Source organism: Bos indicus, chromosome 12 (assembly GCF_029378745.1).
Source record: "Bos indicus isolate NIAB-ARS_2022 breed Sahiwal x Tharparkar chromosome 12, NIAB-ARS_B.indTharparkar_mat_pri_1.0, whole genome shotgun sequence".
Lineage (NCBI taxonomy): Eukaryota > Metazoa > Chordata > Mammalia > Artiodactyla > Bovidae > Bos > Bos indicus.
In genome coordinates, this window is record NC_091771.1 from 70,769,638 (window position 1) to 70,784,112 (window position 14,475).

The 14,475-nt window shown below is 41.1% G+C and overlaps 1 protein-coding gene across 2 annotated transcripts in view; it reads left to right on the forward strand.

Moving 5' to 3' along the window:
• LOC139186232 (ATP-binding cassette sub-family C member 4-like) overlaps nt 1-14,475 on the forward strand; it is a 152,755-nt gene that overhangs the window by 80,830 nt on the left and 57,450 nt on the right. For both annotated transcript variants that reach the window (XM_070800394.1, XM_070800395.1), the window contains exons 19-22: nt 2,509-2,628; nt 3,772-3,882; nt 7,258-7,358; nt 8,543-8,734. In XM_070800394.1, coding sequence (XP_070656495.1) covers nt 2,509-2,628; nt 3,772-3,882; nt 7,258-7,358; nt 8,543-8,734 — 524 coding nt within the window. The remainder of the gene's footprint in view (nt 1-2,508; nt 2,629-3,771; nt 3,883-7,257; nt 7,359-8,542; nt 8,735-14,475) is intronic.

Here is a 14,475-nt window from a genome sequence, read left to right on the forward strand (position 1 = left end):
AGTGTTGATGTCACCACATTTGCTGTGAAAATGGGAGCCTGGTTCTTGTGAGTTTTCTGTGCTCTCTGGAGCTGCAGCCTTGGCATCCTTCTGACAGGGTGATGGCCCCGGAATTCACCTGCGTCATCCCTCTGAGAACCCTGGTTCCAGACTGAGTTCTGGGGTTGGATTGGGACACCTGCCGGGGTGCAGAAAAGGACTGAACAGAGCTCCCAGATTCTCTTATTTGAAGCATGAGCTCAGTCTGTGTTTGTGTTGCTCTTAAAAGGGCAAAGTTATAGGAAGCTAAAATAAAATGTTATTCAACTTAGTGAAGACAGAGAGCCGTGTGGATGCTGAAATGAGAACACAGGCACACAACTGGATGACCAAAGGCAAAGCACCATTGAATCACTTTCAGCTCTTTGCCTGAACAACGTACAAAGGGGAAATGTATGATCATGTTCAGTTTCACAGAAGGTTTTTCCTTTAAGTCAGTGTCACAGGTGGGGCACTAATAGTTATGGTTCCTGGTCAGACACCCCCAGGTGGAAAGAGCCCCAGGGTCCAGTGGATGGTCAGCTGGCCCCCAGCCCAAGCTGTCCACCCCCAGCCAGGGGTTCCTACCCTCTCTGAGCTCCAGTGTCTCACAGGAGGAAGGCTGCTCCTTCCTTGCTGGTAGAACGGAGAACACTAAGCATAAGAGGAGGTTCTGTGTCTTTGCCCCCTTGTATCCCAGCGCACCCCCACCCCGCAACGCCCATGTGCACATTGCTACTGATTACACTGTCACCAGACAGATGTTTGGATGGTAGGCTAAGGAGTCAGGCCCTGAAAATAATTTGGAGTTCTCCCCCTTGACTTTTTTCCCTTTCATTTTATAAAATCTCCATAGCTGCCTGCAAGATAAGTGATCTTAACTTCTTCTAAACACCCAAGTTTTACTAATAGCTCTTCTCAGGAGATGCACAGGTAACAAGGTGATGTTGGTATTTCCTGCTGATACAACACAAGTTATCACTCGTCCCGGACAGAGGCCACAGTGTCACAGTCTGCCACTGACACAGCAAGTTACAGCCTTTTTCATGGTAGAGAATGAGAACCGTAAGGGGTCCTCCCTGCCCTGCAGCCTACAGCTCACCTGTTCCCTGATGGGCAGGAGCCTGACCCTGGTGCTCGTGGTCAGTGTGCTCTTAGAGAAGATGGCAGGAAACAATGACCAGTCATGTGACACCAGACCCAAAACTCACATGAAATCACTCAAAAGAGAGTGGACACTAAGGCCACTGTCAGATTCTAAAAAGGTGATGTGAATGTCATATGTCACAGTGACCTCCAAACACCAGGACAGGTATCCAGCAGGGAAGTTATAAAAACATCCATCAGGTTCCCAGAGCAGAAGTCGATACTATTCAAAGGCTCCTCATCTGCTGGGTCCTGTGGGCACAAGGGTGGTGCAGCACTGGGTGCTCCATGACCCGCACAGAGGCTCCTGGCGCAGGTGCAGGGAGAGGCTCAGGACAGGGGAGGCATCAGACTCCACTCCCCTTACTCGTCTCACCCTGTCCTGGGTCTGGGTCTGGTCTAGGGTGGGGGATGTACTGACTCTATCCCAGCCTTTAGTCTACTCATCTAAGGTGGAGATGGCACACAGGTAGCTCATCAAAATTCAGTGTGGTGAGGACTCTAATGAATTAAATTTTGGAATGCCACTGACTCATAAATTAGTGAATAATTACTCAGTGATGAAAAAGGATGAAATACTACAATTTTCAGCAACATGGATGCAAAGAATATTATTCTTAGTAAAGTAATTCAGAGAAAAACAAATATGATACGTCATCACTTATACGTGGAATCTAAAAAGTAAAAGACTATATACAAAACAGAAATAGACTCAGAGATACAGAAAACAACTTATGGTTACCAAAGGGGACTGGAAGGGAGGAATAAATTAGGAATATGGGATTAACAGATAAACAGTACCATGTAAAAATAGGTAAGGAACAAGGATTGGCTGTAAAGCCCAAGGAATTTTATTCAGTATCTTGTAATAACCTATAATGGAATATAATAAGAAAAAATAAGTGACTCACTGTACTGTATACCTGAAACTAACATATTATTGTAAATCAACTGTCCTTCAATATGTTTTAAAAAACATTGTGAACAATTTCCACATGGAGAGATGCCAGAAGAATTTGGAGGGAGGCATGTTTGAGAGGACCTTGATGAGTTAAGAGTTCTTTTACCTAAATCTAGCTTCAATTTGAATTTGGTCAAAGGTGAGTTCAAAGAGAATCTTTAATTTCCAGGTTGTTATAGTGAAGGTTGGCGTGAACAGGAGTTTGAGGGTCACATGGAGGATCCTTTCCAAAAGGGGCAGCTTCCTTCCCCAGGCGGCCCTCCAGGAAGCCCTGGGTGTGCCCTTTGTCGGGACGTGTGACCACAGAGCCCGGGAAGCAGTGGGTTTCCTCACGTCCAGCCTCCCTGACTTTCTCTGTTGTGTGTCTGTCTCTGCTTCCCCAGCACAGAGTCCAGTGTTTTCTCACTTAGCATCTTCTCTCCGGGGACTTGGGACCATCCGGGCGTACAAAGCTGAACACAAGTTTCAGAAACTGTTCGACACATACCAGGATTTGCACTCAGGTCTGTCAGTTTCTGGAGATGATTTCGAAGTATGAGGTCTGCTGCCTTCTGAGGCCTGATCTTCTTCTCAGGTGGCCTGGCTGTTCTGTGCCGCCCCTCATCCCCCTCTGCACACCTGCCTCCTCCACCCCTTCCTCTCAGCATCCCTCTGTGTGCCCCTCTTCCCCATCACCCCCTGCTTTTCTCCCCCGCCTTGTTTGCGTTGTCCTTCGTCCTTCCATCACTGTGCTCTGTGGTTTTCTCTCTCTTTAGGGCAGGAGTTAAGAAACCTTTTTCTTTTTTTTAATAAACATCCAGATAGAATATATTGTAGGCTTTTTGTACTATACTGTCTCTATTGCAGATACTTACCTTTGGTGTTGTAGCACAAAGACAGACAAAGATAATATGTCAGCAAATAGCTAGGGCTGTGTTCCAATAAAACTTTACAGAACCAGGTGGTGGCTGTTCTTGGCCCACAGGCTTTAGTTTATTGACTTTCCTTTCAGAGTATACAGGGTGGCAGATGTGATTGAGGAATATAATTTCCTGATTTGCCACCCACTTGATCATACTTTGTATCAATGAATTATTTTTAGGAAGAAATTTCAGAATTTCCACTAAGTCTGCAAAATTTTGAGCTATCTCTAAAATCTTTATTCTGTTTGAAGGTAATGACTGCATTTTAAAAACTGCATGCAGATCTTGTTAGCTGATGGTCCTTTAGATATTAGCTCCTAAAAGTAGACACATGTAGGGTCATGTAATGAGTGCAGAAGGTGCTGGAAACAGTGTGAGCTGTGCTGTCTGCTATCAGAGAGCTGGGAACAGTTGACATGTGAGAGGATGACCTTCATGTTGAGGTCCAGCACTGCCGGAAATGTGCGGATTAGACTTTTTTCCCTCTTTTTCCTTGTGATTGTACTTCTGTTGATAACCAGTGAGTTGAAGTTTTCAACTTCACAAAGCCACTGGACTGATTCTATATGTGCTATATGTTGTCTTTGTCAGAACCTAGCTTTCTGGAATCTTCAGTTTCCTTGAATGTGTAACTTTGCTGTCCTACCTTGTGTAAATGCTTAACTAAGAAAAATGCTCTCCTTCATTAGGAGCAGCTAACATGGTTTTTATGTTTATTCATTATATTATGGTTCACAAATCCAGAGGCTTGTTTCCTGCTTTTGACGATGTCCCAACAGCTCGCTATGTATCTGGATGTCATCTGTGCCATCTTTGTCACTGTTGTTGCCTTTGCGGCCCTGATTCTGGCAGATAGTAAGTAAAAATCTGAATATTTATGGAATGCTTACAGTTTATAGCTTCAGATTCTAATGAATTGTATTAAAGTGTTTGTAGCATGTGACTCCACATTGTGGTCCATGTGAAGTTATTTACATCTTGATAACTTTTATCTTTTTTTCCATTTATTTATTTACAGTAGATCCTTGTTGAGACCTTTAAAAAAAGATTTATTGGTGTTTATTTGCTTTACAATGTTGTATTAGTTTCTAATGTACAGCCAAGTGAATCTGTTGCTGTGTGCTCAGTCTCTAAGCCATGTCAGCTCTTTGAAACTCCATGGACATAGCCTGCTAGGCTCCTCTGTCCATGGGATTTTCCGGACAAGAATACTGGAGTGGGTTGCCATTTCCTTCAGGGGATCTTCTGGACCCAGAGATCAAGCCTGTGTCTTCTGCATTAGCAGGCAGATTCTTTACCACTGAGCCACATGGAAACCCAAATCTGTTATACTTATATCCCCCTTTTTTGGATTCTTTTTTTCTACCTCATGAACATTGGGCTGCATGCATATTTTTAGTAATTTTCATTTTAAAGAATACTTCAAATAAATTGCCCTATTGGAAAGAACTTTTCTTTTTGGCTTTAGGAATCTTCAGGAACAAAGACCAGGTATGAACCTGCCTGTTCCAGCTGATCTGTGGTGCCTTGGGTGCCTGCTTTGACTCACTTGGGCCATTCTTTTATTTTTATTTTTAAAATATTTTATAGGGGTATAGTTGATTTTTACTGTTATCTTAGTGTACAGCATTTCATGTGTACAGCAAAGTGAATCTGCTATATACATACCTACTGTTTTTTAGATTCTTTTCCCTGTAAGTCATTACAGAGTTCGCTGTACTTTATAGTAGGTCTTTATTAGTTATCTCTTTTGTATATAGTAGTGTGTATGTGTCAGTCTTCCAAATTATCCCTTCCTTCCCTTACCCCTTGGATTTTCTGCATCTGTAAGTAGATTAGTTCATTTCTAGCCTTTTGTTGGATTCTACATATAGGCAATATCATATGCTATTTGTCTTTCTCTGAATCTGACTTATGACAGTCTCTAGGTTCATCCATGTTGCTGCAGACGGCATTATTTCTTTCTTTTTATGTCTGAGTAATAGTCCATTGTGTATATATACCACCTCTTCTTTATCCATTCCTCTCTTGGTGGACATTTATGTCCAACTTCTATGTTCTGGCTATTGTAAATAGTGCTGCAATGAACATTGGGGGAATTATGGTTTTCTCTGGATATTTACCCAGAAGTGAGATTGCTGGATCATATGGTAGTTCTATTTTAGTTTTTAAAGGAACCTCTGTATTGTTCTCAATATGGGCTATACCAGTTAACATTCCCACTAACAGTGTAGGAGGTTTCCCTTTTCTCCACATCCTCTCCAACATTTATTGTTTGTAGGCTTTTTGATGATGGTCATTTTGACTGGTGTGAGGTGATACCTCATTGTAGTTTTGATTTGCATTTCTCTAATAATTAGAGATGTTGAGTGTCTTTTAATGTGCTTTTTTGGTCATTTTTATGTCTTCTTTGAAGAATGTCATTTTTGATCTTCTGCCTATTTTTTGATTGGGTTATTTGTTTTGATATTGAACCATGGTCTGTGTATGTATTGGAGAATAATTCCTAGTTAGTCATTTTATCTGCAAATATTTTCCTCCATATTATGGGTTGTCTTTTCATTTTATTTATGGTTTCCTTTGCTGTATAAAAGCATTTAAGTTTAATTATGTCATATTTGTTAACTTTTTATTTTATTTTCACTACTTTCAGAGGTGGATCAAAAAGTTATGACTTCAGTTTATGTCACAGAGTGTTCTATCTATTTTCATCTGAGAATTTTATAGTGTCTAGTCTTACATTTATGTCTGTAATCCATTTTGAGTTTATTTTTGTGTATGGTGTTAGGGAGTGTTTTAATTTCGCTCTTTTACAAATAGTTGTCCAGTTTTGCCAGCATCACGTATCAAAGAGACTGTCTTTTCTCCATTGTATATTCTTGCCTCCTTTGTCATAGATTAGGTGACATAGGAGCATGGGCTTATTTCTGTACTTTCAATCCTATTCCATTGATCTGTATTTCTGTTTCTTGTGCCAGTAGCATAGGAGCTACTGATTCTTTTGATTACTGAAGCTTTGTAGTATAGTTTTAAGACTGAGAGCCTGATTACCTCAGCTTTGTTTTCCTTTCTCAAGATTGCCTTGGCTATTCATCATCTTTTGTGTTGCCATACAAATTGTAAAATTTTTTGTTCTTATTCTGTAAAAAATGTCATTGGTTATTTGATAGGGATTACATTGAATCTATAGATTGCTTTGGATAGTTTCTTTGTATATTTATTTGCTGTAGGTCCTTGTTGAGACCTTTTATCTTTTCATCTTTCTTTGAAGGGATTGAGGTCTACACAGCTGTAGCAGCATGACATTCTGAACATTCCAGGTAGTGTCCTGTAGTTGGGAGGGGAGAATCAAGTTTTCTATTAAACTTTTTCCACAAATGAGAGTTTAGGTTTTAGCTTTAGGTCTACTCGGATCTCTTAGTTATAGGTAATGGTACATTGGGGTGAGAAGGATTCTCTGTAGCAAAGATCAATATCCTCACTGCTGTATGCATACAAGATGAGCAGGTGTGGGTATCTGTGGCATGAACTCACCATCCCTAACTATTCATAGTAGTAACTCTGAATCATAGTCTTTAATAATGAAACATGAGAGTAATACTTTAGATTTAAAAGCATTGGCTCCTAGAATTGCCTTGTTTTTGTGATTTCAGCTGCAGCTACATTGGACATAGAAAGTGAGATTACATAATGATAATTGAAGCCATAATGATGAAAGTCTGAATAATGACATGATCCTCACCCATATAATACTGTCAACTGTATGTCAATCCAGTTAGGATTAATAAAATCACCAGTTGGGATTAATAAAATCACCTTTCTAATTCTTTCTAAATCCATAGTGTTTTTTTCACTGTATTATGGTCCCAATCAATAGACAGTAATATTATGAGTAATATTACATGCAAATGATTAAAATGCCATAAAGAAGTCTTCTCACTACTATATATTAACATAAAATAGATAACTATTAAGGACCTACTATATAGCACAGGGAACTCTACTCAATACTCTGTAATGGTCTATATGGGAAAATAATTTTAGAATGAATAGATTTTATGTATATGTGTGGCTAATTCACTTTACTGTACACCTGAAACTAACACAACTTTGTAAATCAAATATGCTCCAATAAAAATTATAAAAATAAAAGAGTCTTCTTCATAAAGTGACAGAACTAGGTGAGGGGGTGGAGAAGGAGACTGACTGTTCCTCTTCTTCCTCATTTAGCTTTGAATCCTGGGGAGGTTGGCCTGGTCCTGTCTCTAATCATCACATTTACGGGGATGTTCCAGTGGTGTATCAGGCAAAGTACTGAAGTTGAGAATATGGTGATGTTTATCTTTCCATTCTTAGTCTTTTCAAGTCTCCTTGCTGTTAAATGGAATAAAAGCAATTCTAATGTAAAATAATAAAACTATTTCTTTACATCATTGTTAACAGAGGGATTTCTTTTTATTCTTCTCCATCTGCTTAATGTTAAATAAAATATATACAACTTTTTCTTAGTTTTGTGTGCTTCATGTCAACAGGTTTTATAGTCACAAACTGTCCTCAAGTATAATAAATGTCTCTGCAGGAGGGAGTTCAGGTAATCCTGCAGAGAATATGAGCTAATTTCTTAGCAGCTTGTTTATCTTTGTTTCTTAAGGGGTAATTCCTCATTTTTAGTTAAAAAAAAAAAAAGTATTCAGTACTCTGAGGTTTGTTTATTTAATTAATAGCTTCCTCTGCCTTTCCCCCAACCCATTTTGTCATTTATCCTTGTATGTGTTGAGCACCTAAAATTGCTGGAAGCCCTTCTTTCTGGTAGGATAAGCTGTTTCTCAAAATGTGCTCTCCAAGGTGTGGAGTTACAGTTGTTTAAGAGGCCTTAATCAATATGTAAATTATACACTTTCTCTAAATATTTGCACCTTCTCCTAAAGGGAGAAAAACAATAAAAATGAAGTCTTTTAATTTTGGTCTTCTAACAGAGTAGAACCTGACTAATTATTAAAATGTTGGTTGATGATCATCCAGTCCTGCTCATCTGTAACACATTGCCCTTCTGTAACCACAGTTTACTAGTTGGTGTCCATAGGTGTTCTTTTCTTTGAGAAATTCTCTTTTTTAAATTTTTAAAAAAAAATTTATAGTCACAAACTATCAAACCTGTTGACATGGAGCACACAAAACTGAGAAAAAGATGTATATATTTTATTTAACATTAAGCAGATGTGAAAGGTAGAGGGATAAAATCTTAAACAATCATTTCTCTAATTCTTTTAGCTTTAATATAAAGTTGAAGGAAGTAGTTGTAAGTAAAAGGGTTGAAGATGAATAAATTTGCAAATCACCCAAGGCCCCATAAGACTCCTACTTCTGTCCTTTGTGGATGCTGAGACCTGAGATATTCTATACCATATAAAGGCAAATGTGAAGATATAAAAGCAGAAGGTTTCACTTGCAATCTCTAAAATTCATAAGCAAGACTGTCTGACACTTAACTCTTGTGATGTCATATGCATTTCAGATGATTTCAGTAGAAAGGGGGATTGAATATACAGACCTTGAAAAAGAAGCACCCTGGGAACTTGAGTATCGTCCACCACCATCCTGGCCTCATGAAGGAAGGATTTACATTACTTATGTTAATTTCAAGTACAGCCTGGATGGGCCTCTGGTATTGAAGAACCTGGACACGCTCATTGACCCAAGAGAAAAGGTTAGTTTAAGCCATTTACCTCTTTATTTATTTATTTTTTTTAAGTGTTAACATTTTATCTTGTTTATTGAGGTAAAATATACATAAAATTTACCGTTCTAACTATTTTTAAATGTACTTCAGTAGCATTAAGTATATTCACATTGTTCTACAACCATCACCACTATCCATCTCCAGAACTTTTTAATTTAGAACATCTTTTTTTTTTTTACTTTACAATATTGTATTGGTTTTGCCATACATCAACATGCATCTGTCATGGGAAGCTTGGGGCTGGTGCACTGGGATGACTCATTTGCCTTTTTAAAATCCAGCTAAAGATTTAGCACCACATCTGCTCTTGGCTTCCTTGTCAGTGTGTCAGGGGGACTCTGTTCCTAATGGATGCAGATTAGATCAGTGACATCATAGGTGAATCTTTCTTGGAAACTGACTATGAAATTGGGATACCAGTGATTTTTTCCCTGTGGAGTGAGCCCCCTCATGGTGGTAGATGGGTCCTTGGCTCCAGGGCTCAATCTTAACCTGACCCAGGACACTCTACAGGACACCTGATTATTCATACTAAGTCTGGGAAGTCAGCCGTGGCTCCCTGCCACTAACTGTCCAATATCCCCTGCCTTTCCTCCTTTCCGTTTTTTCTTCTTTGTATTTCTGATATCTCCTCCTGCTCCCATGGTGCCCTCTGGTGGCCGCCTCCTCCTCTCTCCATTAGCCCTTCCCATAGACTTGTCCTCCATTCACCGACACTGAACTGCCATTGCCCTGCCCCACCCCGCAGACTGCTTCTTTCTGAAGCACAGATCTGACTTTTGCTGGCCTGGGTGAGCTGCTGGTAGAACCACAGCACAGCCCAAAGCCCATTCCAGTAGAGGCTGTGGGGTGAGCTCGTAGCCACTAGAGAAAAGCCAGAATCATGACTCAGTCACGGGTGAGGCACCAGAGCCCCAGATGGGGATAGGGCCCAGAGACTTGCTCAGAGTCAAAAGCAAATTGAAGGGAGCAGGGAAGATTCACATTGGAAATGGCAGAGAGGCTAGTAACCTGCACCTGCCGGCGTCCATGTCCGCTGGTGATGTTCCTTTCACGCTCAGATTGGGAACCTCACCTGGGGCCAGGGCAGACTCTTGAAGAAGAGACTAAACCAGAACAGACAAGGTGGTAGGAAGCCCTTGCCCCATCTGCCTCTACAGCCAGGATGTCTCCTGATTTACACACACCCCTGCACTCGGGTTGTGTGTAGGTTCTCCCAAAGCTATGTCCTCCCAACTTCCAGTGTGCACTATGTCCCTCAACCTGAGAGACCCATCCCCTCCATCATCTGGATGGTGAAAGTCTCCTCATTTTCTGCTGCTGCTAAGTCGCTTCAGTCGTGTCCAACCCTGTGCGACCCCATAGACGGCATCTCACCAGGCTCCCCCGTCCCTGGGATTCTCCAGGAAAGAACATTGGAGTGGGTTGCCATTTCCTTCTCCAACACATGAAAGTGAAAAGTGAAAGTGAAGTCGCTCAGTCATGTCCGACTCTTAGCGACCCCATGGACTGCAGCCTACCAGGCTCCTCCGCCCATGGGATTTTCCAGGCAAGAGTACTGGAGTGGGGTGACATTGCCTTCTCCGCCTCATTTTCTGAGGCATCTCTAATGCGTCTTAGAGACTCTCAATTCTTCCTCAGTGTCTTATATTTTCTTTTAACATAGCATTTACTATGTGGTCATAGTGGACCACACCTGTGGTCATAGCAGGCAAAAGTTGGAAGGAACTAAATCCTTACAATGAAATATTATTCAGCCTTAAAAATGAAGAAAATTCTGGCCTATGGATAAAACTTGAGGACATCTTGCTAAATGAAATAAACCAGACACAAAAGAAATGAAAACTCTGATTCCACTCATGTGAGTTTCCTAGAGCAGTCAAATTCAAAAAGACAGGAAGTAGGATGGTGGTCTCCAGGGACTGTGGGAGGGGAGATGGGGAGTTGTTTGTCTAAAGGGTATAGTATATCAGTTTCATGAGGCAAAAAAATAAATTCTCGAGCTTGGTTGCACAATAATGTGAATGTACTGAAAACCAAACTGTCCAATAAAATGGTTAAGTAGTTAAATCTTATGTTATGTGAATTTTATCATAATTAAATTAAAAGATAGCACCTGTGACATGCTTTGTAATTTGAGTCTGTATGTCACAGTACCTTGAAACTTTTTAAAATCAGGAAGCATCTTATTTTCATCTATGTTCCCTAGCAAGTGGCATTCTTCAGAGCACAGAGAGAGTACTGAGTGATTGCTGGATGAGAGGGCGAGTAATACATAGGTGTGAGCAACCAGGAACCAACACACACAGAGAAGACAACTCTGTAAATAACCAAAAGAACTGCTCTTTAAAATTCTTACCACCCCAGACCCATATAGTGGAATGGAGCTGTAATTTAATGAATGGTAGCTTTGTAACATGAAAATGAAAAAATAAATATTCAACTTAATCCCCAAATGCTGCCCAGGGAGCAGCTTCAGTCAGTCACAGGGCAAAAGCTGGTCCTAATTATTTCCAGTTCCACTGTAGGTCAGGAAGAAGGTGAACTGCCTTATCAGGAAAACATTCACCACAGCTTTTGATACAATTTTGTCCCTGAGAGCTCTGAGGGCAATGTTTGTTTACTCTCAGGCAATGAGTCTGTCAGATTTTCCATTGTAAATGTAATTCTGTTAACTTACATAAGAAACTCTGTAGTACAACTTAGGGACATAAGAGATTCTTATTCTTCTTTCTTAAACCCTGGAAATCATAGGATTATTGAGATTCTAAAATGTTTGAGGGCAAATTAAATTTGGAGACTGAATTAATAACTGCAGCAACTTGACACAGTATCGCCATTAGTTTCATTTCTGTGTGGGGAGATGAAACCCGGGCAGCATGTTCATGAAGCCATTTCACTCCACCTGTGTACATCCCAGGTTTCCTCTCCTGCTCACAGGTCCCCACCCCTGTCACTCCAGGACACCCCCTTTGGTGTTGGATTTGATTGAGAGAAGCTGCTGTGGGAGAAGGAAATGGCAACCCACTCCAGTGTTCTGGCCTGGAGAATCCCAGGGACGGGGGAGCCTGGTGGGCTGCCATCTATGGGGTCGCACAGAGTCAGACACGACTGAAGCGACTTAGCAGCAGCAGCAGCAGCCGTGGGTGGGGAGGAGACATGGGAGTGAACCAGCTCAGCAGAAGGGGGGCTTTATTCTCTTTCCCTCGTTTCCTCTGCTGTCACGATTCCTGGAAGTTACCATCAATAGGAAAGTGTAGTAGGTACTATGCGGGACTTTAATCCATAGAAGAAATGACAAGTGAAAATAAAGAACCAGGACTTCCCTGGTGGTGCAGTGGAGAAGAATCGACCTTTCAATGCAGGGGACACTGGTTCAATCCTTGATCTGAACCGAGAAGGTTTCACATGCCGCAGAGCAACTGAGCCTGTGCGCCACAACTGCTGAGTCCATGTACCACAACTACTGAGCCTACATGCCACAACTACTAAAGCTTGTGCTCAGCAACAAAAGCAGCCACCTCAGTGAGAAGTCAGTTCACTGCAACAAGGAGTAGCTTCCACTCATCACAACTGGAGACAGCCTGCCCAAAGCAACCATGACCCAGCACAGCCAAAAACTTAAAAAAAAAAAAAAAAAAAAATCAGCTTGAGGTAAATAGCATGCTAGGCTTCCTGGTTAGATTCTGAACATGGGCTGCATTTTTCATTTAGATGATTTTGTGGTTTATTTGATCATTTTAGAGAGTCCTGGGCCATATTAAAGCATTTTCCATCTCTTGAGGTAGATTGATTTGTTTGTTTTTGCTCACGGCTCTTATTTGGGTAATATATTTTTACAGATGCTTACTAGACCTTTCTATAATGTGCAAAAATATTAGTTTTCTATATTTTCTCTTTTTTATGTAATGTTTTCTTGTAAACCCCTCCCTTCACTCTCAGCTTGTCCTTCTTCCCCTGCTGGCTTCCTCATTCCTTGTGACTCAGACTGTGGTGCCAGAGCAGCAGCACCTGCATCTCCTGGAGCTTCTTAGAAATGCAGGGTCTCAGGCCCATTCAGATCACTTTCTCAGCATTGCAGGACCTCCTAGTAAAGTCCTTTCTCTCCCATGGGCAGGGTTCTATAACTGATAGCATGTGATTTCCAAGAAATGTCCTTTGACAGTTTGAAACTGAGCTCATGAATCACCCAAACCCCTATTGTGACTGAGCAGGAGGCACTAGAAAGCTCTGTACCACTTACCCTACAGATTTACTTACGTTTATATTCTATAAATCGGGTCTTTACAGTATAATCTAATTCTGTGATTTTACTGCATTTATTTGCATCTTTCCATGGAGTCTGTCTTCATCGCGGGCCATTTTCATCCTGCTGTCTGTCCTTCTCCATAGCAGCCTTCTGTGGGGACAGGAGGAATTTCCCACAGGCTCAGCCCTGCCTGGAACTGGAGTCAGAGACTGCTGAGCAAGGTAGTCAGAGATTGCTGAGCGTATGCATGGCTCTTTCACCACCTGATGGGATGAAATATGAATCTTGCTCCTTAAGCAGGGCACGAGGTCTGTCTGGTCTGTTCCCCAGGCACCATGTGCCCCACTCAGCTGCAGGTTTCTCTCAGCCCAGCTGTGGGTGCCGGTTCTTCCTGCTGACAGCTGGCCCACCTGATCTCAGGCACACTCTTGCTCCCACTCACCATGAACATGCCTGTGTCCACATCATGCTTTAACTCTCTGGCTATAGGATCTCTATGTTAGGCCTGTGCCTTTAACTGCAGCTACACTGACTTCTCCCCAGTTTCTCTGTTCTGGCTACACAGAGGGACATGATAAGGTGCCAGGCCATCAGCAGATGGAGAAGAGCCCGAGGATATGGATTTGAGTCCCATCCTGTGACTTATGGGTTCTGACATTTCAGGCAGACTAATTAATCTAACTAAACCTCAATCTTTTCTTTTCCAAAATGGAAGCAATAGGATGTAACCTGTAGGGTTGTTGTACAACTTAAACAAGATAAGACATGTAAAACACCCAGCATAGGGATCAGAGTAATTGCTTGGATAAAGATGGCCATCATTTCATTGGGTATTAAATGACCATAACCACTTATACCCAAGTTGTCTATCCCATGAGAAAAGAGGTGTTGGCCATTTGAAGTATCTATAGCTGTAGGATCCATCTGTTGTGTTTCTCTGTCTGGTTTATCATATACCTAAATAATACAGTAATAGATTTTCCATAAATTTGTCTGGCCTGATTTAAAAATCTCAGTTCCCAATGGAAGCTTCTTTTTCTCAGGACACCATAGGTAATACAAATGAGTCAAATCCAATACAGATTCTGCTGTCAACATGTACAGTTCATCTGAAGAAACAAGAAAATGACTATATTAGCTTTGTAAGCTAGAAAGAGGTCATAATTTTTTACATGTTTTCACAAAAATAACATAACAGTTTTTGTTTTTTTTTTTACAAAAATGACATAACATCTGTTAGGGTTGGGACAAGCCCACATGATGGGACACGGAGAGTATTTCCAAGGATTTAGGCATGTGAGACAGACTTAGTGATGTGTGGTTAGGGTTTCAGCTGGTGGAGATGCATTCAGCAGAAATGCATGTGAAAGTTCTTTAGGAGGTGGAGTCAACATAAGCAAAAGCATGATGCCCTGATCCAGTGAATGAAGAATGAGGCATCTGCAGAGAATTCAGGAAA